Source organism: Mustela nigripes, chromosome 3 (genome assembly GCF_022355385.1).
Source record: "Mustela nigripes isolate SB6536 chromosome 3, MUSNIG.SB6536, whole genome shotgun sequence".
Classification (NCBI taxonomy): domain Eukaryota; kingdom Metazoa; phylum Chordata; class Mammalia; order Carnivora; family Mustelidae; genus Mustela; species Mustela nigripes.
In genome coordinates, this window is record NC_081559.1 from 175,543,782 (window position 1) to 175,565,894 (window position 22,113).

Sequence of the window (22,113 nt, forward strand, 5' to 3'; positions counted from 1 at the left end):
TAAGCGCTGTATTTAAGGAGATTTATAATTCACTAAGAGCTGAACTTTCAGTTTTGGTCTTCTACACTCAGTACCTTTCTAGTTGCACACAATCATGCTTACATCACCGAACAAGGAGGCGCTTACTTGATACATTATCATCCTCGTCCATATCATCATGCGCCGGCTGTTCTGGCAACATCACACCTGCCTCAGACAGGGCAGGGGGATCGTCAAAGATACCACCATCATTATTACTTATAAGCTTGTCATCTGAAATAGGAAATAAAATTTAGTTAGAACTTTGAAGAAGAAATGCTAAAAATTTGTATTCAGCTTGTGTTTTCCTTCAAGGTAGCATACAAAAGTATAATGGTATAGGAAAAAAAAATTCTATTTTCTAGCTCACATCTCTATTTAAAATATTTAATATATGGTATCAAACACAAATGGAGCAGTTTAAGAACTAGTAAAACTTAAAACTCTGAGACAAGCACCTTTACTAAAATGCAATAATGTCGTAACATTTTTAGGCTCCAGCTGCATGAGAACTTGAATGAAATCAACCAGTCACAATCCACACATGTATACCTGAAGAGCTGCTTACAACCCAGAATTCATGACTTCTCTTAAACACCACAAATGAACAAAGAAATGTTAGAATAATCACCTTGTTGTCACCTACCTAATATACCACCATCATTTCCTTCTCCAAAATTGTCATCTTTATATTGGTCTTCATATTCTAAATGATTAATTTTCTCGTTCAGATTGCTGGTGCTCTGCTCAGGCTCTAACAGAAGGTTAGAAGCGCTAGTGCTCACTAACATGTCATCATCCTCAAAAGCACTTCCTTCTCTCATGATCTCACGATCATCCATTCCAAAGTCACCTGAACAAATTTTAGTTGTTAGTGAAAAAACATGTCATGAAAGAAAACAGCTAATGATTATAATTGGAATGTCACATTTGCTAACTGAAACCTTATTTACCTTTGAGTATTAAAACATCCAGTTCAAAACTCTAAACCCATGGCATCTGTATTTTATAAACTGATTCTGGGGCATGACTAGCCCATTCAAACATAGGACTAAAATTTAGGCTATCCTAAATATATTAAGTAAATTTAAATATGTCTATAAGTTACATTGCATAAACATTCAGACTTAAACCTCGTTATGTGTTTTCATCAAGAAAACAATTTGGCTACCTGTTTTAAACACTGTTCAAGAAGTAGATGGGGCACTTGGGTAGCTCAGTCAAGCATCTGCCTTCGGCTCAGGTCGTGATCCCAGAGTCCTGGGATCAGCCCTGTGTGAGGCACCCTCTGCACCCCAACCCACCCCACCTCATCCCAGCCCACTCTCACAAATAAAACCTTAAAAAAACAAAAAAAAAGGTAGGTACATACTAAAATTGTTGCCAAGTGATTAGTTTAAAAATGGGCATTACTGGGGCGCCTGAGTGGCTCAATGGGTTAAGCCACTGCCTTCGGCTCAGGTCATGATCTCAGGGTCCTGGGATCGAGCCCCATGTCGGGCTCTCTGCTCAGCGGGGAGCCTGCTTTCCCCTCTCTCTCTGCCTGCCTCTCTGCCTACTTGTGATCTCTCTCTTTGTGTCAAATAAATAAAATCTTTAAAAAAAAGGGGGGGGGGCATTACTTCAGACTTGGGACTTTTCACACAGATCCATATATAGGATCTATCACTATACGGGAAGCAGGAATAGGCAAAGAATAAACTCAAGTTTGGTGCATCAACGGAAATGACTGATGCTTAATATACTGGTAGGAAGGCAAATTCTTTTCTTGATGAAAAAGCATGAGATGAAATTTTGTCCTTCTGTCATCAATGAATGTAACATATGTCTGGGTTTTCTTTTTCAAATCACTAGTTGTGCTGCAACATAATTCTAACATTACTAGCTAGTGGCTAGTAATCTGTTTCTCTATTACCAAAATCATTTTCTTGTAGAATACTGATGTTCCCAACTTCTTCTCGCATGGTTATTTCTTCCACTCTACTCTGGTTCAGGCTGAACTGCTGGGCCACATCGATGTCACTTTAAAAGAATTTCAAATACATTTTCATCTCAAATTTCACTGCAATGTATATAGAAAAAAAAATCCTAATTCTCTCTACAAGGAAAAAACATACATACAAAAGTCATCATGGTTTATAAGCCTTAATATTTGAAATCACTACCTAGGTAATATGGTATACACAGGAAAAACTTAAAAATGCACTGTCTAGGTAGGTATGGGTTTTCATCAGGGTCGTGGTGTAAACGCTGGTTACCCAGCTTTTCTGAGACAGTTTCTTCCTCTAACAAATTAATCTCATACTGTTTAAAAATATTAAATACAAGTCATGTAATATTAAGCAACAATGTGGAATTATCATTGGCCAAATTGAGAACATAAATGGCAAGTGAAAGTATGAGAGACTTCTGAGACATATCAACCAAATACAGTTTGGAGAATTTATAGAGATTCTAATTTAAACAAACTGAAGAAAAAAAAGGCTTGTGTGTCAACTGGGGATATCTGAATGCTGACTGAATAGTACATTAAGGAATTATTGTAACTTATTTTAAAGATGGGCTGTTATTATGGATAGATTTAGAAAATTCTTTCAAAATAGATACCGAAGTATTTACAAAGAAAGTAAGATATCTATTCTTTAAGATAATCCAGTGGGAGTTGGAAGGTGAGTTGTGGAAATACGTATGAAATAAAACTGGCAACATATTGGTAATTAAACAAATTGGGTGATCAGTACATGGGGTTCCTAACACTAATCTACTTTTTAGCTGTTAAATTTCCATGATGAAAACTTTTAAAAACTGTATTGGGGGGGGGGGGGAAGCAGCTAGATAGCACCTACAATAACACACACACGTATCAAAATAAATAATAAATAGGAGTCATAGATCATTTTAAGAAGCAGAGAAATTTCTCAAAAAAAAAAGGGGGGGGGAGCCTGGTATAGAGGGTTTCTTAGTTGTCAGATGTGCTACTAAATCACAGGAAATTACAGGCACATTCCCTGTCATACAAAGACAGCTGAGTTTTGAAGACTTAAGAAAAGGGAAACACACTATTCTGCTATAATGGCCTTCTCTGTACAACTTTCCCCTCTTAAATTTATGTGGTGACAATGACCTTTTCTTGCTCTTCAAAGAGTTATCTCTTATGTTTACTTAAAAAAAAAAAAACGAAAAACGAGAAATTATGGCTGAGTATAACCTGGGAAAATGATAACCAGTAGTTAGTTCATGTTCGCTGATTTCATTATATAAAGCACATACCTGGAAAACTGTTTAGTTTATACAAGCTTTGGCCTAAGAATATCAGAATTCTCCTATCTTAGCTTTGTTAAAGTTGCTATCGACACAACTTTCTTACAGAAAAAACAATTCTAAGTTATATGTTCCATATGAATACACTATCCTATTTGAAAGTTTATGCATTTTAACCTGTTAACTTGATGCTAAAATATTTCAAGGAAAACTATATGTTTGATGCAAGTAACGTTATTTGTAGACCAAGTAAACAATTAAAAGAGGGAGGAGGAACATACTCTAAGTCAGGCAGTGGCTGATCAAAGTCATGAAATTCTTCAGGTAAGGTAATAGCATTGTAAGCAGCTTCTCGATTTTCCTCAGGCAGGTCAACAACACCTGGAAAAGAAATGGTAAGCTTGAAGGTCTAGCAGTTAGAGCAGAGATTATCCAGAGATCAAAGGAAGGTAAAGTCAGTACATTTATAGTCTAGAAAGACTGATAATATATATACACAACGTACCACTGAAAGACAAGTACTTCTGTTTTTCTATAATCATAAGCCAAACTATCTACTTTTCAACAACAAAGTCAAAGCACTACCTAGGCATTAAAGTGATGTCTTTAAAAGGATGTATCAACAAAAAAATATTAATGACCGTTTTCTCAATAACATGAAATCTGTAAGACGACGAATGACTGCAAAGGAGCACTCTCCATGTTAAAGAGGAGTTGTTTACTTTAGGATAAGCAGGACTGCACTGTTTTATTTCTCTATATTCTTCAAGTGGTGTATACTAAAAATGCTTTGCTTTAAAAGACAAAAAGCATGGTTATTTAAGCAAAATGGAGTTAGTAGCCACAGGTCAGAAATCATTGGAGTACCACAGCTGCCTAAACATCTTTGGTTTTTGTTTTGTTTCAAGTTTTTATTTAAATTCTGGTTAGTTAATATATAGTTTAGTATTAGTTTTAGGAGTAGAATTTAGTGATTCATCACTTATATTTAACACTTACATCTAAACGAGTGCCCACCTTAATAACCATCACCCATTTAGCCTACCCCCACCCCCACCTCCCATCCAGCAAGCCTCACTTCGTTCTCTATAATTAAGAGTCTCTTACGGTTTGCCTCCCTCTTTTTTTTCCTATCCCCTCTGTTCATCTGTTTTATTTAAATTTCACATGAGTGACACATACGGTATTTGCCCTTCTCTGACTTACTTTGCTGAGCGTAAGCTAACACTCTAGCACCATCCACATCACTGCAAATGGCAAGATTTCATTCTTTTTGATGGCTGAGTAATACTTCATCGTGTATGTACACATATGTATATGTGTGTACGTATACACACACCTCACGTCATCCTCATCCATTCATCAGTCAATGGACTTGGGCTCTTTCCATAATTGGCTATTATAGATGATGCCGCTATAAATACTGGGGTGCATGTGCCCCTCTGAATTAGTGTTTTAGTATCCTTTTGGTAAATTCCTAGTAGTGCAATTGCTGGATCATAAGATAGTTCTAGTTTTAATTTTTTTGAGGAACCTCCACACTGTTCTTCAAAGTGGCTGCACCAGTTTGCATTCCCACCAACAGTGTACGAGGGTTCCCCTTTCTCCACATCCTCACTAACATCTGTTATTTCCCATGTTGTTAATTCTAGCCATTCTGACATGTGTGAAGTGATATCTCATTGTAGTTTTGATCTGTATTTCCCTGATGAGTGATATTGACCATCTTTTCATGTGTCTGTTAGCCATCTGTACAACTATTATTTTAAATAAGATCTTAGATCTCAAAGGATTCACTGTTCACATATTATAGTACTAAAATACAACCGCAGCAGGAACTACCTTAAAAGGCATCTCTCCTATACACTGATTAACTACAATAAAATCTCATCAGTGCTTATTAAAAAATTATGAAGTGAAACATGAATTCAAATAAAAACCATAGTTACTATCTATGGAAATCTGGCTCTTAAAGAGTTCAGCTTTAGAATCAATCATGACCTACGATAAAACAGCAAAAAACTACAGAGAACATTTAATAAAACTCTCAGGTTGAAAGTGAATTTTAAGAATATGCTAAAATTATCCAGGAAAAAAATTTAAATCCCAAGATTTTTCTTTTTGGAGCTACATTTTTAAAAAATCATGTAACAATTAGTTTTCAATATTTCAACTCTGTTCTGCAAAAACTAACGAAAAGGGGTTAAAAAAGAGTAGAGTGTCATAATTCCAAATGCATGAAAAATGTGCACTTCTTCCCTTGACCCACTGCCTCTCCAAGCCTTGCCCTATTTTTGAAGGGTTCCTTGTTCTACAATTAAAATGAATGTATCTAGAACATACGCTTTGCAGGTTTTCACACTACATAAAACTCCAAAGTTAAAAAAAAAAAAAAAGTCAACAATACCTGGCCGAAAAGCCATTTTTATTTTGATGAATGCTTCATTACAGTCTGCGAGGAGGTATTTGGCTTTTCTGTGATAGATTCGAACTACTCCCAGTAAGAGATGTCCTGATGTTCGGAGTGCCATCTTCACCTATGAGCAAAACATTAATATTAATCTAATTTATAAAGTTTTTTCTTGGTTTTATAGATATCATACTTCAAAAGCTTGTACTCTGAGCATTTATAGGTAGCTTTTACTTTCTCTCTTTACACTTTTAATCATTTATTTGACATTTCCTTATAATCACTTGTATTTTATTTTATTTATGCCTTCACCAGTAAATCTTCAATATCCACAAAGAACAGATGGTAGTAATTCACCAGTTAACACAGATATGAAGGCAGCTATGAAGCAGGTTGTAAGGTACTCCACAGACTGCTGTCATAAGCACATGAAGGAACATGGAACACTCTGGTTGCTACCCCATAACTGTTGCTCCTTGCTGGCTAACTGAACTCTGATTTTGTTGGGAAATGATTGTCCCCAGCATTGAAGAACTGACTCATTCTTCTTTGCTAATGCTTCTTGAGCGGGCACAAAGCCCAGTTCTCAACCAACAAGAAAGAAGAGCGAAGTAGGTCAGTTTCTGGGAAAGATTTTCCCAATAAAAGAATGCCTGCCTCTTTCTTCTCCCTTTTTGTGTTGTGAGCAGGTGGGGTTTGAAGCCGCTTGTAGTCGTGAGGCCTAAGTACAAGGACAAGAAACCAACATAAGATTAGTGAGTCTGAGGGTGCCTGGGTGGCTCAGTCAGCTGGGTACCCAACTTCTGGTTTCAGCTCAAGTCACGATCTCAGTCATGAGACTGAGCCCTGCATTGGGCTCTGTGCTCAGTGTGGAGTCTGCTTGGCACTCTCTCCCTCTTCCTCTGCCCCCACCTCCTGAGCAAAATAAATAAATGAATCTTTAAAAAGAAAAAAAACACAAAACTGGTTGAGTCCTTAGATGAATGACATCATTGAACTGCTCGAATAATCCTAAATCTCCCTATTTCTACACTTCTAGTTAAGTAAGACTGTTAATTTCCTTATTGCTTAAGCCATTTTTCACCGAGTTTTATTAGTTGACTGGAAGGCAAACTAATAAGGGCTAATGGTATCCCATCTTTTTTCACAAGAAAATATACTCTTCAGCCTGTTTTTTCCTTTTTTTTTTTTAAGGTAGATTTCATTCAGCACTTATGTGAGAGCCACTGTGTGGGATGAGATATAGTAGTTGGAAAAAGAAAGAAAAGTAAATACAGAATCTAAACAGAATGATTCAAAAATCAAAAAACAGAATGATTCACTCCTCAACACAATGAACTCAAAGTTCAGAATGATTCAAAATTATATATCCAAAATATAACTCAAAAAATTTTTTGAGAACAAGACAACATGAACTCAAACTTCCCTAGATCATTTACCACAGAGTCCTCAATTTCTGAAGTAGCAAATAAAGCTGTTAATCGTTTGCTTAAGTTATGATTAATACATTATGTGACTTAAAAAATGAAACAGTATATTTTTAAGTTATATGTCTGTCTACAGCAGCCTAGGATTCTATCTGTAATGACTCTCAGGTTCTACATTTATGGAAAAATTCACATGACTTAAAAAACAAATTATGAAATTTACTGCTATAAATTCTTAGGTATCTAAAATTACAAACTTGTGACCAAATCTAGGACTTATCATATGAAAAATCCTTGATATGAAAATACCCAATTAAAATATTGCACCTCATGGAAAAAGAGAATCTACTTTTATGATGTGGTCTTAGGAAATTTAAAATACTAACACCTTCACTTAAGAAAGAATGGGGGTGGTTCAAAACCCTTTGCATGCAATTATCTTGTAAAGGATTAACAACTATGAGAAAAGGTGGAGTATGGGTAAAAACTTACCCTGTATATTAGTTTGGTTCAGAATTGAGTAGGTAAAATGAAGTATGCCATATCTGTTGAGCTAGCTCATGTTAAGAGTGTAGATGTAATAAGGAACACGGGCTATATATATGCAGAGAAAGCTCTACAGAGGTAACCAGTGGCTGTTCCAGCAGAGGGGTGGGGGTAGAAGGGGCAGAACACAAGCAGCTGCAACTGAGCTATGTATCTGACACTTGCTGGAAACAACTAAACCGATATTCACCCACAACAAGAACTGCATATCAAGAACAAACATTAGAAATTTTCAAGTCCGTTCACTCTGTGGAGGTTATCTTTATAGTCTACTAAAATAAAACAAGATCAATCAAATAACCCACTTAGAAATTTTTTTTTTAAAGATTTTATTTATTTATTTGACAGAGAGAAATCACAAGTAGATGGAGAGGCAGGCAGAGAGAGAGAGGGAAGCAGGCTCCCTGCTGAGCAGAGAGCCCGATGCAGGACTCGATCCCAGGACCCTGAGATCATGACCTGAGCTGAAGGCAGCGGCTTAACCCACTGAGCCACCCAGGCGCCCCTAGAAATGGTTTTTAAAACGTAAGTTATTCTTTCTCTCTCACACAGTCCAGTCTTTTACGTTATTCCAGAACTGCATGCCGTGCTTTGTGGCTATTCATACATACCTTATTATCAGATTGTCTTGTACTCTTTTATAGCCTCCCTGACAGAGTACAAAATACTCTGCACATACTAAAAAAATCTGTTATCCTTTTAAGCCAAATCACCCTCAATATGTTTATAGATGTTAAAGATTAGTTGCACATATTAATTTCAAGAAAACAGCTCAACCTCTCCTTTTTCCATTTACTTACCTCAGTAAGCATACCTATAAAAAGTAGAAAACCTCATACTCTCATACAATTTGACGAGCAGTGCAAACTGGCACTATCTCCCTATGCAGCAAACTACGAATGATTATGTTCCTAAACATCAACATTAAGGGAAAACTTACAGATATGAACAAAAGATCACTGAACATGAAGCTTCTCTATACAATACTGGTTTTGATGTATTCTAATCTCACATAAAGATTAAGTCAAGAAAGACACAGATGTGAACAAAATATTTGCAAGCAGTATTTACTCAATGGTTATTTTTTAAGAAGACAAAAATAAACCTGTTGTTCTACTACCTAAAGAAATCTTTTGTATGTATTTTTTCTTTTGTATATTTTAATACACTGTACAGGGTCAGAGGAATGAAAATTCAAGAAATTATGGAAAAAAAAAAAAAAAGATTATCCAAAGAAGAGACTGGTAAAATAAATCATGTACAATCAGAACAATGAATTACAGATCCATAATCCTTTATCTTAAATCTTAGGTGTTTTGGAATTCAGAGTCTCTTGGTCATAAAGATAACGCAGCACATATAATATATATTAAGACACTACAGGTAGCATCTATTTAAAGCAGTTTCTAATAATCATATCCACTAGTGGTTCTATACTGAATATATGAATATACAAGTGACCTCACTTCAATTTTTGTCAAGTTTGTTCCCGTTTTGTTTTCTGCATTTAAATTCTGTGGATAAGAGACGAGGACACTGTATAATGCAATATCAAAAATGATGATAAAGCTATGAGCAGAAGTTTTCCTGAACAGAGACTTGTTATAAAATGTATAATGGAGTTGTGTATACATAGAATAAGGAGAAAAATTACGTGTAAAAAACATGGACACGTTTTAGAAGCCATACCAAAACCCTAAAGGTTTCTCTAAGTTGTAGGAGTAGAGATTTCCTATTTTCTGGTTTGTAAAGATTTTAATATTGTCTTAGAAATTTTAACATGATAGAAATGTCTTTAGTAACAAATTCCATCAACTCTAACTCTAAAACCAGCCAAAATTCCAGAGAGATGGAAATTTTATAATTTAGCTCTAATTAAAAATACAAACTTTCACTTTTTCACTTAAAACATCTCCTTTCCCACATGACTTTCTGAAAAAGTCTTGTCTAGATCCCAGCTTTATTCCTTTGAGATCCTCTTGCTCTTTCAGCAATCAAGAATTACTCTTATTTAACACACTATGGCAACCGGCAGCATCCAAACTGCCAAATCTAAGAGTAGCTCACAATGCTGGTCCAGACAGCTGTGATCTGGAACATTTTCTCAAAAGGACAATGGGTGTGATTGTGTGTTAATACAAAGTCCAAGAAAGGACCATTAAAACACAGATATTTCTATAAAATCATATTTAAGGACTTTTCCTTTGAGATTAGTCCTTACACATTTTTGAAGTCAATTTATCTGCTTTTCAATGAAGTGCTAATGATGTTAATAGATGTAATTGTGTGTTCTAAAGTCCCTTCTTGGCAATACAAAAACCCTGGTTTACTATTTGTGAAATTCAAGGGTGAAAAAACCACCGCTTCAGAAGAGTTTCAGAGGATGTCAGTAAAAGCTCCTCTAGGTACAAAGCAGTAAGAAAGGTAGATAAGGTAAGGTCGTTCATGAGGCCTCCATTCTAGTGGGAGACAGTAATTAAATACTTAGGAGAAGAGCACAGCAAGTATAAAAGTTCTGAGACAGGGAAAAGTTGGATTATCTTCAAGAAACAGAAAAAATCTGGGTATTTTTGAGCAAGCAGGCCTATGGAGCTGAGGAAGAACAAGCATTATGGACACTATTTACCAGATGGATAAGATAATTAGATCTTGATCCCTACAACCTTTCCCAATTAATGGATCCTTTCTTTGAATATTTTTTAAATTCCCAAATTAGAAACACTTACATACATATTTTAGTACGAAAACATCTAGAAAGACAAATATAAAATATCTGGGTACTGCCTGACCTCATACTTAGCTACCATGAAAACTGGCAAATGAAAGTATCAGTGCACTTACAGAATTTTTAAAGGGAACAGAGTATCAAACTGGAACTATGGATAATCTACAAATTTTTCTTTGCCTCCAATATACACAGATGTTAACCTAATTTTACAGAATTCTATTTTACATATCAGTAAACAATCAACAAACTGAATAAAAAGTATCAATATCAAACATACCTTTGGTGAGATGATACTCTCCACACTGCTCTCTAAATTACACTCAAACACATGGGCTTTGGTTAGCTTCTTATCCCAATGGGCCGCTAGCCAAATTTTGGCCAGAGGCCCTCTCTTACTCAGGACAAAATGTGCGTAGAACATTGTTCCGGCTGATTATGAAACAGGAGGAAACCTGAAAGGGAAAAAGAGTTAATATAAATACCATGTGAAAACAAAGATTTATCAAGACATGTAAGAAATCTGAAAATAAAAGTTTCCAATTCTTTTAAATATAAGAACTTTGAAAGGTTTGAGTAAAGTACAATACACATTTAAAAGAACCGACTGCTTAGTTTTGAGAGGGGAAGGAAAAAAACCTCAAAATATAAAGAGCTGAAGGGAAAAGGGGCACAGGAGCCAAACCATTTCTATACTCCAAATAAAAGTGCCAGGATTTTGTTTAGTTTTTTAGTAAAAATTGTCACCAGACAATTCTTGCTCATTCTGAAGTTCCATCAAGTGTTCATTCCATTCCTATCTTGATTACTGACTGTGGAGTCTGACTGTGGCCAAAAGCTAGATAATACATTGTTCATGGCAAGAAAACTATGTCAAAGAAGAAAAACACTCAGGAACAGATATTAATGTGTAAATTTCCATTTTTTTAAGAACCCCATTAACAACTGATACTCACCTAGATGCTTTATACAGTAACTACTATCTCATGACAAGCACTGTGATAATACACATTCATATTGTACCAAATAAAGATAAGAAGGCGGGTTGCCTCCATTTTACAGGTGACTAGTTAGAAAAACTGAGGCTTAAAAGCTATTTTATGTATAGTTTTCCCAACTCAGAAACTTGAAAAGCACTTGTCCAGTTATAATTTAAATACTATATTCAGGACAATGACACACTGTAATATTTATCTTATGACTAAAATAGCCTTAGTAGAAATATAATTGTTATTCACATATTATTTTTCTTTCAGTAAGCTATGTTATAAATACATAAAGGAAAAAAAAAAGCAGCTTAAAAACTCCAGCTTTAACTGTGCATGTTTCCTATATTTCCCGTGTTGATAATTCCCTTATATCATTATTATTATTATTTTTTAAGATTTTATTTATTTACTTGACAGAGATCACAAGCAGGCAGAGAGACAAGCAGACAGAGAGAAGGAAGCAGGCTCCCCGCCGAGCAGAGCCCCCAATGCGGGGCTCGATTCCAGGACCCTGAGAATATGACCCCAGTAGAAGGCAGAGGCTTTAACCCACTGAGCCACCCAGGCGCCCCAACAGTTCCCTTATATTATTTATTTTCCTTCTTTCACAGAAGATTAAAAAAATCTATTCTGCCAGATGAATTTCTTTCTAAAATGCCCAGAACTAGAAGATGTATGTCATATTTTTACATAAATAAACTCAAGCACATCCATACCACATGAGAAGTACTTAAACATTTTTAAAACATTTTTGACCTTGATATAATTATAGATTTGCAGGAGTCCCAGAAATAGTACTGAGAGGTCCCACTTACCCTTTAACTACTTTCCCCCCGATGGTGACATCTTACATACAGTATCAAAACCAGGCCAGTGACGTTGGTACAATGTGTATACATAATTCTATGCCATTTTATCACATGTGCATATTTGTGTAACCAACATCGTAAGCAAATAAAATGCAAAACTAATTTATCAATACAAAGCTCTCCCTCTCCCATCCTTTTAAATTGTCACACCCATTCCTTCCTCTCTACCATTCCTAAGCCTCACCAACCAACACTCTGTTTTTATCTCTAATTTTGTCATTTTGAAAATGTTATATAAATGGAATCATAGAGTATGTGACCTTTTGGATCCAACCATCTAACACTCTTTGAGATCCACCCAAATGATTTCAAGCATCAGTAGTATGCTCCTTTTTATCACAGAGTAGCATTCCATGAGATGGGTATACCACCATTTGCTTTGTCAATCATTTACTAAAGGATATTTGGTTACTTCTAGTTTAAGGAGGTTTCAAATAAAGCTGCTATAAATATCTGTGTATACAGAATTTTAGTGAACAGAGTTTTCATTTCTCTGGGACGAATGTCCTGACCTTTGACTGCTGGGTAGTATGATAAGTGTATGTTTAGTTTTAAAAGAAACTTTAACACCTATCAAAATCCTAGTGAGTTTTATTACAGCTATTCACAAGATGTTTCTAAAATTTATATGAAAAAGCAAAGGAATGAGAATAGCTTTTTTTTTTTTTTAAAGAATTGGGATGAATTTGTCTAACCAATTTCAAGATTTACATAGCTACAATAGCCAACACTGTATGGCAGACAGAAAAAGAAACAGATCAATACAATAGGATAGGGAACCCAGAAATCCACTTAAGTCCAACTGATTTTTCACGAAGATGAAGAAGCTTGACAAAGGGGAAAGGATAGTTTTTTCAACAAATAATGCTTGGGTGACTGGACATCATCCACAGGTGGGGGAAAAAAAAAAAAGGAATCCTGATCCAAACCTCACACATTATATAAAAAGTAACTCAAAATAAATCACAGACTTAAATGTAAAAGTTTATAATTTTCAGAAAAAAACAGAGGGAAAAACCTTTGGTATACCTAAAGCTTGGTGTATATATATACACACACACTTTTTTTTGAGAGAGAGAGAATTAGAGAGTGAGAACACTAGAGCGAGCGCATGTGCTCGAACAGGGAGGGGAGCAGACTCCTTGCTGGGTAGCCCCCCCCCCCCCCATCAAGACCTAGGCGGAGGCTTAACTGACTGAGCTAGCCAGGCATCCCAGTAAGTTTTTTCAGATGAGCACTAAAAACATGTCCCATAAAGGAAAAAAAACACCCAAATAAGGAAATTTTGTTATAGGAAAGGGCTGAAAATGTAAAGATAAGGTACAAAATGGGGGAAAAATTAAAAATGATGTATCTGACAGGGACTTGGATCCAGAACAAAGAATGCTAAAAACTCAAGTAAAAAAGTCTAATTAGGAAACAGGCAAAAGAAATTTCACAGAAAAGGATTTAACAATGGCAAATAAGAACAAGAAAAGATGCTCATCATCACCAGTCATTAAGAAAATGCAAATTTAGACCCATGAGAAATCACTGCACATCTATCATAAGACCTGAAATAAAAAGTAATGGCAACACCAAAGTCCAATAAGGATATACAGAAGTATCAACGTTTATACACTGCTAGTTAGAATAAAAATTCCTTTTTGAATTAGCTTAAAAAAAATCCAAAGTAAATAAATGGTAATTTTCATGTTTTTATAGAGAGACTTTAAATTTTAAAATGAGACTTTGCTTACTTTACTGTGAATTAAGAACTGTGTCCATTCTTTCCAGTGATGTATATAGAAAATATTTATTAGTTAAACATATCATAGGCAAGAGACTTCATGTCTGTCAAAAAAGTCTGAAAGGGTGGAGGGTGGTGGTGCAAAAGTAATTCAATCAGGTTTGCCTCCTCTCCCTTAATGGCAAAGGGTCCTGAAATTCTCATTTGCTGAACCAGATGCTCCCAGGAGATCTCTAATTTACACAAGAAAAATTGTCTCCAAAGGGGGGAAAAAAACCCAGACTTCATCAATTGTTCAATGTTGTGAACTCTTTCTCTCAAATGTGAAGTGAAGAAAAGAACTAAGGAATATGAAACTAGGAAGAATTCATATCAAATACTCTAAGGTAGAAGAATTAAATAACACTTCAAGTGTATCTTATATCCTGCTCAGCAGTATTTTATAGTTCAAAATATGCTTCCCATAACCAAAAAATCTATGTTGCAAAGCAGTGCTTTTACTTTAAGCCTAAACATTTATTAGTATGAAAATTAAGCTCCATCTACAGCCCTATAAAGTCTACAGGATTTTGTAGAAATTCAAAATGGCAGTCTGTTCTTAGAAACACAGCCACTGTCATACACAAGATGTCCTAAGTTTCACTGCAGAAGATAGCTGTATTAAAAAAAAAAATCTCCTTAATATTTAGCTCTTAGAATATTGCCCACTGCATGTCAACTACTAAATACGTACTTAATGAATAAGGAAATGAGATACACCAAGTGATCTCATAATTGACACATGTAAAAAATTCTAGAGATTTTAGAAATTAATACTGGCTCTTTTCAACAGGTGTTAGTAGCTCATGGCCAGGACTTAAGCTCCTAGTCAAAGTACCATGCCTAAAATATCCCAGCTATGTGGAGGCAGAGATTCCTAAATAGATGCTTTCTTGGCATGGGATGGGGGTAACTAAAGTAGAGTGGTGCTAAAATTATTCTGGGAAACAATTAGCAAGAGGAAATCACCCTAATAACTAAAGGAAGCCTGAAGAACAGTGGTGGCTCAAGTACTGCCTTATATCTAAATATGGAGAAAGTGTAATCATTGCTTCAAAACAATCTTTTTCCTTAGTATCACTATCCTTTAACCAATCTTAGGAAAAGAAGTTGATTAATATCTGTAGATTTTGAATTTCTGTATATCTCTGTTAATCCTTTGCAAAAGATCTTAGCATAACGCCGGCATTTGGTACCAGAGCTAGATGAGCAATTTCGTGATTTCTCTTTTTTTTTCCCCTAAAGCAGCAAACTTTTCTCAATATCCCCAAAAGTAATTTCATGTTTTTACAGTATGAATTATGATATTTCACTGTTAGAAAACAAGGCAGGACAATGGTTGTATAAATTGGTATGACCTCTTTGAAGGACAATTTGCCAGCATCTTATGAAAACCTCAAACACTGATACCTTTAAACCAGAAAATGTACTTCAAGTACAATGCCAAAGATATACTTGGGAGGTGTAAAATATTTATAAGAACAAAAAAATCTTAAAAATCTCACCCAGACCGGAAAAGGGAGAAAAGGAGAGGACAATGTGCCAAAGGTTGCTAGCATAGAATTCAAGTGGGAACTTAAATTTCAGAGCCCACATCTCTAACTGCAATACTGTGTTGCCCTGCCAGCATGAATTTTAACAGCAAAATATTAGAAATAACTTACCTAGCTGCTACTTAGCGACTTTTAACAAAATACAGCCATATAACAGAATTTTGTGTGGCCTTAAACAATGATATACATATATGTTTTTGTATTTTTTTTAAAGGAGGGCTCTAATATATGTTTAATGCTCTTGCATAAAGTATCTGTGGCATACAAATGAAAACTGATGACAGTGGTTACCTTTGGAAGGTGAGTCCACTGGGAACCTTTTTTACTGTTAACTGAGAACATACACAAATACCATGCACTCAAAGTTAATACCGATATACTGAATGTCAAGACACAATCCTGCTTTGCCATTAACTGGAAAGTTAAGCTGCTTAGTCTGTGTGGTTCATTTTTCACAAACCATAAACACCTTGAAGACTGAAATTCAGGGATTTACTAACTTCGGAGAACTATACCTAACACATGTAAGAATGTAATTACCTCTGAGGGATTGGGGAGTGTCTCAGGAACAGAAGTTATTTCCAACACTGCACACTAACACTGGTACTAACGTTCTTTGAACAAGAATTTTTATAATCAGAAGGTCCTAGATTCAAATTCGGCTCCCTCCTTAGTTCTTCAGTAAGGGTTAAAAGTTACTTAACATTTGAGTCTTAGCTTACACATCTATAAATTGAAGCTATTTACCAAGCAGGGTTATGAGAACGAAACGGAACGGCAAACACAATCCCACTAGATGTAAGTAAACAGTAACTTTGAAAAAAAAAAAAATCACACAGCAGAGCATATACAGGTCAGCATGATCATGCCTAACAACCTGACATCACATTTAAACAAATAACACAAAACCTTTATTTCTCAAAAATCAGAAATTTCCCTTCTATACAAAACTATAAAAGATAAAACTTCTCAGAATATGTGTCCCAGTAAATAGAAATTCATCAGGAAAGAAATAATCAACTTTAAAAAGACTTTAAACATATGCGACTCTAAGTGGAAAACATAATTCTTGAGTGTTCTAATGTACTATCTTTATAAACAACACAAAAATTAAATTAGGTTACACTTCACCAATGTAATTCTCACTTTGTATAAAACGCACGATGTTCATTAGTTATGCACTGCTGTCACTTCTGCTGTCGTCACCTCAACCATTTACGAACTGTTAATAATTTAATCACTGGATATGGTATATGTCATCAGTGTCTTTTTAAAAAATAATTATGAGTTGCCTCCAACATTAAAAAAGGAAATTTAATGACTACAACTTAGGAAAGCTTCTCCAGTCCCCGTCTCCAAGATTCTGCCGACTCACACAAGTCACTGGCATTTGCATTCATTTTATGAAAGTAAGAATTTTTTTTTTTTTCTGGAATTCAGCGATGATTCTAAACAGCATTAGGAGAGCAAATATGAATCTTCGCTTGCAAAGAGAGCCGATCAACGCAAAGCCTTTACCAGAAAACCTTAAAAAAAGCACCAGCGCGTTTTTGAACGCTTAAGACAGCCTAACGAATCACAGGGTGGGCAGACAAGCCCTCCAGCGTTTTCTTCTTTCAAATTTGAAGGAGGCTGCTAGGGCTGGCAGCACAACTAGACAGTGTCACCCCGCAGATCCATCTTTCTCGGCCAGCAAAAAGACGTCAAGTATTTGTCAGAAACACACACCTTCCCAAAGCGTCCCCTGTATCAGCATCAAAACACTCAATATCCTAATCATTAAAAAAGTCGGGGGGGGGGAACCAATTAGGTTAATTCCCTAGGAATCAAAAGCAACTTCCCCTGGTCGGGTTTTCTATAGGTCTGTCCAATATGCAATATTCCCAACAAAATCTTCCTTTAAAAAGGGGGAGGGGGAGCAGCAGCAGCAGTCCCTGGAGAGGGGCCCGCGGCGGTGTTGAGGCCCCACAGCGCCCGCGAAGGCTGCGCCCGCACATCTCCGACCGCCGAACCCAAGCTCGGCGCACGGTTGCTGCCTCCCCTGGAGCTGCCAACGCGGGCGCCGACCCGCCGCCGCCTCCCGCCCCGCGTCTTCCGAGACAGCCATTTTTACCGGAGTAGGCGGCCCAGTCCCCAGAGCGGGCTCGTTCAAACCTCCGCCTCTCCCTCCGCGCCCCGGGGTTTCCTCCACCTCCTCCAGGAGATGCGGCTCCCGGCGGGGAACTGGTGGAGTAACGGCTTTTTCCGCCTTGGAACGGACCAGAACCATTTGTTACCCAGCAAGCGAGAATGCGGGCCCAGGCTGCGCGGGTCCCGGTCGAGGGCGGGCCCAGGGGAAGAGGCCTGGGCGGGAGGCGCTGCCGTTCCGGAGCCCGGAGGGGGGGCGGCACGGCCACCGTCCTGGGGCGCGGCGAGTGCTCTTCTCCCTCCGTTTGGCCCCCGGCCTCCCCAGTCCAGCTCCTAGACAGCCAGGCGGCTGGGAAGGGGTAGGCGGAGGGAGCCCTAGGATTAGAGGGGCTGGCCCCGTATCTTACCTTGCTCTCCGCGGGGGAGCTGGGCGGGCTGGGTGGCCTGGGGAGGGGAAAAGGGTCGGGGGAGGGGGCGGGGAAAGGGGGGGGAAGCCCCTGTGAGGTGTAGCTTCGGAGCAGCTCCCGCCGCGGCCACAGCCACCGCCTCCTTTCCGATTCACTCAAACAAACAAGATGGCTGCCGTTACGCCGCGGCTCTTCCTGCCGCCCAAATCCTCGGTTCAAATCGGCAGGATGTTTACGGTCAAAATGGTTTCTATGCGCCTGCGCAGCCAGCCATGAGCCCTAGAAGGAGCGACGCAGGCGCAGTGACCATTTCCTTTTCGTCGGATTTCCCCCCCTCCCGCCCCCCGCCCTCTGGTTGTGCGGGCCCCAAACTGAGCAAGCGCAAAAGTGATTTTCAAGTGTTGCGGACCTGGCAGATAGCGCACGCGCAGTGCTTGCCAGTGGAGTGAATATCCACTGGCAAGGTAGGAATAAACGCTTGTTTTAGAGGGAGTATCTGTTGTACAGATTTGCCAGGACACAAAAATTAATTTTAATGGTTCCATAGTGACGAAGATAACATAAAACCCTTAAAATCCACAAATCTGGGGGATTCATTGAGTCAATCTATATTTATAGATGGTCTTCTCCGAACCATGTATTGTGACAGATAGGGTCTAGGGCCTAATCATGAAATTGAAGGAGATAGTACGTGCCTTCATGAAGGTTCCGGTATAGCTAGGGAGGAATTTTTAGAAATACTTGTGCCACAAAAAACCAAATGTACAAGGAGACCCCAAAGTGGGGAATTTGGGAATGGAAGAGAAGGTCTTCCTTGAGCAATTGAGGAGGAGCTGGGATGTGGAGGTTGAGTTCCCAAGAAGAGAGAACATCATGTCATCATGTGCAAAAGTCTCATGGCAGAATTTTAGCGTCTGGGCACTAATGGAGGCTTCTTCATTTTAGAAAGACCATTCAAGCATATTGGAGAGGGCTAGAGTAAATGTCTAGGTGTAATTTATGTTCGTTTGTGGAGTTTTTTTAAAGGCAATAAAACCAGCAGGAATTGGTCAACAGAGTCCTTATGGTGTTGTAGTAGAGGGAGTTCCAAAGATGATGCCTCTAGTTTGGGACTTACTTGCAAGGATGAAATGGACTGGACTGGGAAGCCATACACCGAGACAGAACAGATGGAGGAAGGTTATATGAAGATTAGTTTTGTTTTGTTCAGTTTGTTGTCTATCCACCCTCAAGTCTCCATTCTCTCCGTGGCCTCCTTAACTGGTCTCTCCACTTCCACTCTTGTCTTCCTTCAATTAATCACTTCCCTGCAAAGAACCTTTGCGGCCTAAAGAACCTTTCTCAACCTAAAGAACCTTTGCAAAACACAAGTCTAATCACTCCCCTCCCCTTCTAAAAACTCTTTCATAGCTTTCAGGTTATTACCCAGAATACTTAATGTAGCCCCAGCCTCCTGCTCTAGCTTCCTCCCCCCCCTTTATCACTACTCCAGACACTCCACTTTCTAAATCATTAAATGCACTATGAGCACTTCTGCCTCAAGATTTTTGCACTGGCTGTTTGCTGTGCTTAAAACAGTCTTGCATTTCCATCCCTTCCCCTTGGTCTAATTCTTCATCTTCCACATCTTAATTCCACAGTCACTTCCTCAAGAGAGTCTTCCTCCCTATTATTTAGGGTAATGCTATTACTATAAAATAGATCCCCTCCTTGCCCCAAATTTCAGGGCTCTGCAAGATGGCCCTGCCATTTACTACCTGTATGAGAATAATAATTTTCATGATTTCTGAAAGAATTAAATGAGATAATATGTACAAAGTACATGGCATAATGCTGGAAACTGAGTAATTACTCAGTAAATTGTGGCTATTATTCTTGTTCCTTCTATTTTCTGAACAATGAAAGAGCCAGCAAGGTAGGGTAAATCTTTATCAGATACCCAACTTTTAAGAACATTGAAAATACTTGGATACTCTAAATGTCCCTCTTAACTATACTTGCTCTAGGCCCATTTTGTAATCCTTATTTGAAAATTTATCTCCCTCTCCACTTTACCCTCCTTTTCTCTCTCTCCCTCTTTCTCTCTTCCCCACTGTTTCTCCTCCCCCTTCCTCTCTCCCTCCAATACTGACTTCTCAAGGTACTATCACTTCTTCTCTCTGGAACTATTTTTTATTCTTATCCATTAGATCTCCACCCAAGCCCACCTTCTTCCCCTTCGTGGATTTTATATAATTTCTTCATATACATCCCTAGGCCCCTAAATCTGCTTGATTTAATTCTTTTGAACCAGGTATATGTTCTGTTTTGGCGCAGAGTCCCATCCTATCAACATATTCATTCATTTCTGTGTATTAAAATGTCAAGTTAACTTTTCTTGTTACAGAAGTTCGCTGCAGTCAGCATCTCCTTTACCTGGAAAAGACTTACCTGGAAAGACTTATTTGATGAATCTGCATAAGTTCATTTTAATAATTGTGAATTTGTTTGACTGAAACCATGATGGGGCTGATTTAACTTACAGCTTTAATCTTCCTTTAGTTGAAAACAGTCAGCTTTTCTTTTCTGATTACTTAGTTGATGACTTGTCTGATTTGGGACAATCACTGAAAGATGATGCCATCAACCTGATCATCATATACATAAACATCATCATATGTTTATGAAAGCAACTGTGCTCTTTGTCTTACTTCACAATGACATACACACCCATACCTGAGACTTAATGGGAAATAAAAACTGTTACAGAAAAAGACATGTTACAGAAAAAGACAACCAACTGATAGCAGAGTTATTTAAGAATTAGACACCATTCTGTAGACTTATTCCTCTGAATTGCCAAATTTCAAAAACAGAATTAATTATATATTATTTGTATATATATTAAGTAGGAGGTATAGCATTAGAAGAGAAATAAGGAAAATGGAGAGATTTTTAGGAGTATTTCAATGATAGTAATGGGTGAGTAGTGAACATTGTGCCTCAGAATTTTAAGTCTTCTTTAAACAAAGAAAAATCAAAGTATAAAATATTTGTTGCATGAGACTCTTAAACCTCATTAAAGAAAATCCAGAAAGACTGAATAACTTCTTTCAGATTTGGGGCTAGGCAGAGAAATGGATAGAAAGTAACTGAAAAAAACAATAGTAGATTCTGGCTTTTCTTGTCAATATTCTTTTTATCTCTAAAAGAGAATGTACTATTTTTTATCAAAAAGGAAATGCATTTTAAGGACAACAGTCCTAGTCAAAAATGTTATAATCAGACAAAGAAGTTATATAAGAAGCAGACAGATTAAGGACAAAACATTGAAATATCAATTCTTACTATGCTTAGATATTAAGAAAATGATTGGTAATGGGGTGTGAGGGAAGGTTTTGTAAGAAATGGTAGACCCTATTCATAGCCACATGCTCAGCGTGGGGCACGGGGGTTTGAGTCAGTATTGTGCTCTCTAGGGTGGCTGCAAATATCTCTGTCTGGGTTTACTAAAGGTCTGCTTGGGCAAATAGGTTTCAGCAAAGAATCGCAAAGGGCCAGAGCAGGCCCTGGGATCTGCAGGTGCATGGGTCAGGTGCGACTGGGGGTTTGTCAAGGTTAAGGTTGAGACCAGGGAATGCTGCAGACGCAGAAGCAGGGTCAGGGTCTATGCTAATTACTTAGACTTCTCTCAGAAAATATCTTCCTGCTAACTGCATTTCAACGCTGAGATCAGTTTTAACTCTTAAGCTGGGAGTTTTTATCTGTGACCGTTTGGATTCATTCCTTCTGTTTTTAAGCCCATCATCTCTCCTGTGCGTCCTACAGCACCTTTGAGACGGGGTGTTTATTCAAAAGCAGATGGATAGTGTTTCCTCCGAACCCGTCCAGCCATTGCAGAATGCAGACATTTTTATTGTTGTAACATGATTCACTCTGTTCCTTTCATTCTGTGAAACTGCTTACTAAAAATAGTAGGACAATTTGGAAGCAAATAAGGTTGGGTAGATCTCTTAAATCCTATATGACTAACA

The 22,113-nt window shown here is 37.6% G+C and overlaps 1 protein-coding gene across 2 annotated transcripts in view; it reads right to left on the reverse strand.

Annotated features, from left to right (window-relative positions):
• RAD21 (RAD21 cohesin complex component) overlaps positions 1-18,327 on the reverse strand; it is a 28,730-nt gene extending 10,403 nt beyond the window's left edge. The window contains exons 1-7 of one of the 2 annotated variants that reach the window (XM_059395067.1): positions 18,101-18,327; positions 10,668-10,842; positions 5,687-5,816; positions 3,561-3,660; positions 1,934-2,040; positions 665-871; positions 127-252 (exon numbers count right to left, since the gene is read on the reverse strand). In XM_059395067.1, the coding sequence (XP_059251050.1) occupies positions 127-252; positions 665-871; positions 1,934-2,040; positions 3,561-3,660; positions 5,687-5,816; positions 10,668-10,811 (814 nt within the window). In that variant the 5' untranslated portion in view covers positions 10,812-10,842; positions 18,101-18,327. Of the gene's footprint in view, positions 1-126; positions 253-664; positions 872-1,933; positions 2,041-3,560; positions 3,661-5,686; positions 5,817-10,667; positions 10,843-17,679; positions 17,773-18,100 lie in introns of those variants that run through there. The other variant, XM_059395068.1, reaches the window with a different exon arrangement.
• Positions 18,328-22,113: the final 3,786 nt, after the last annotated feature.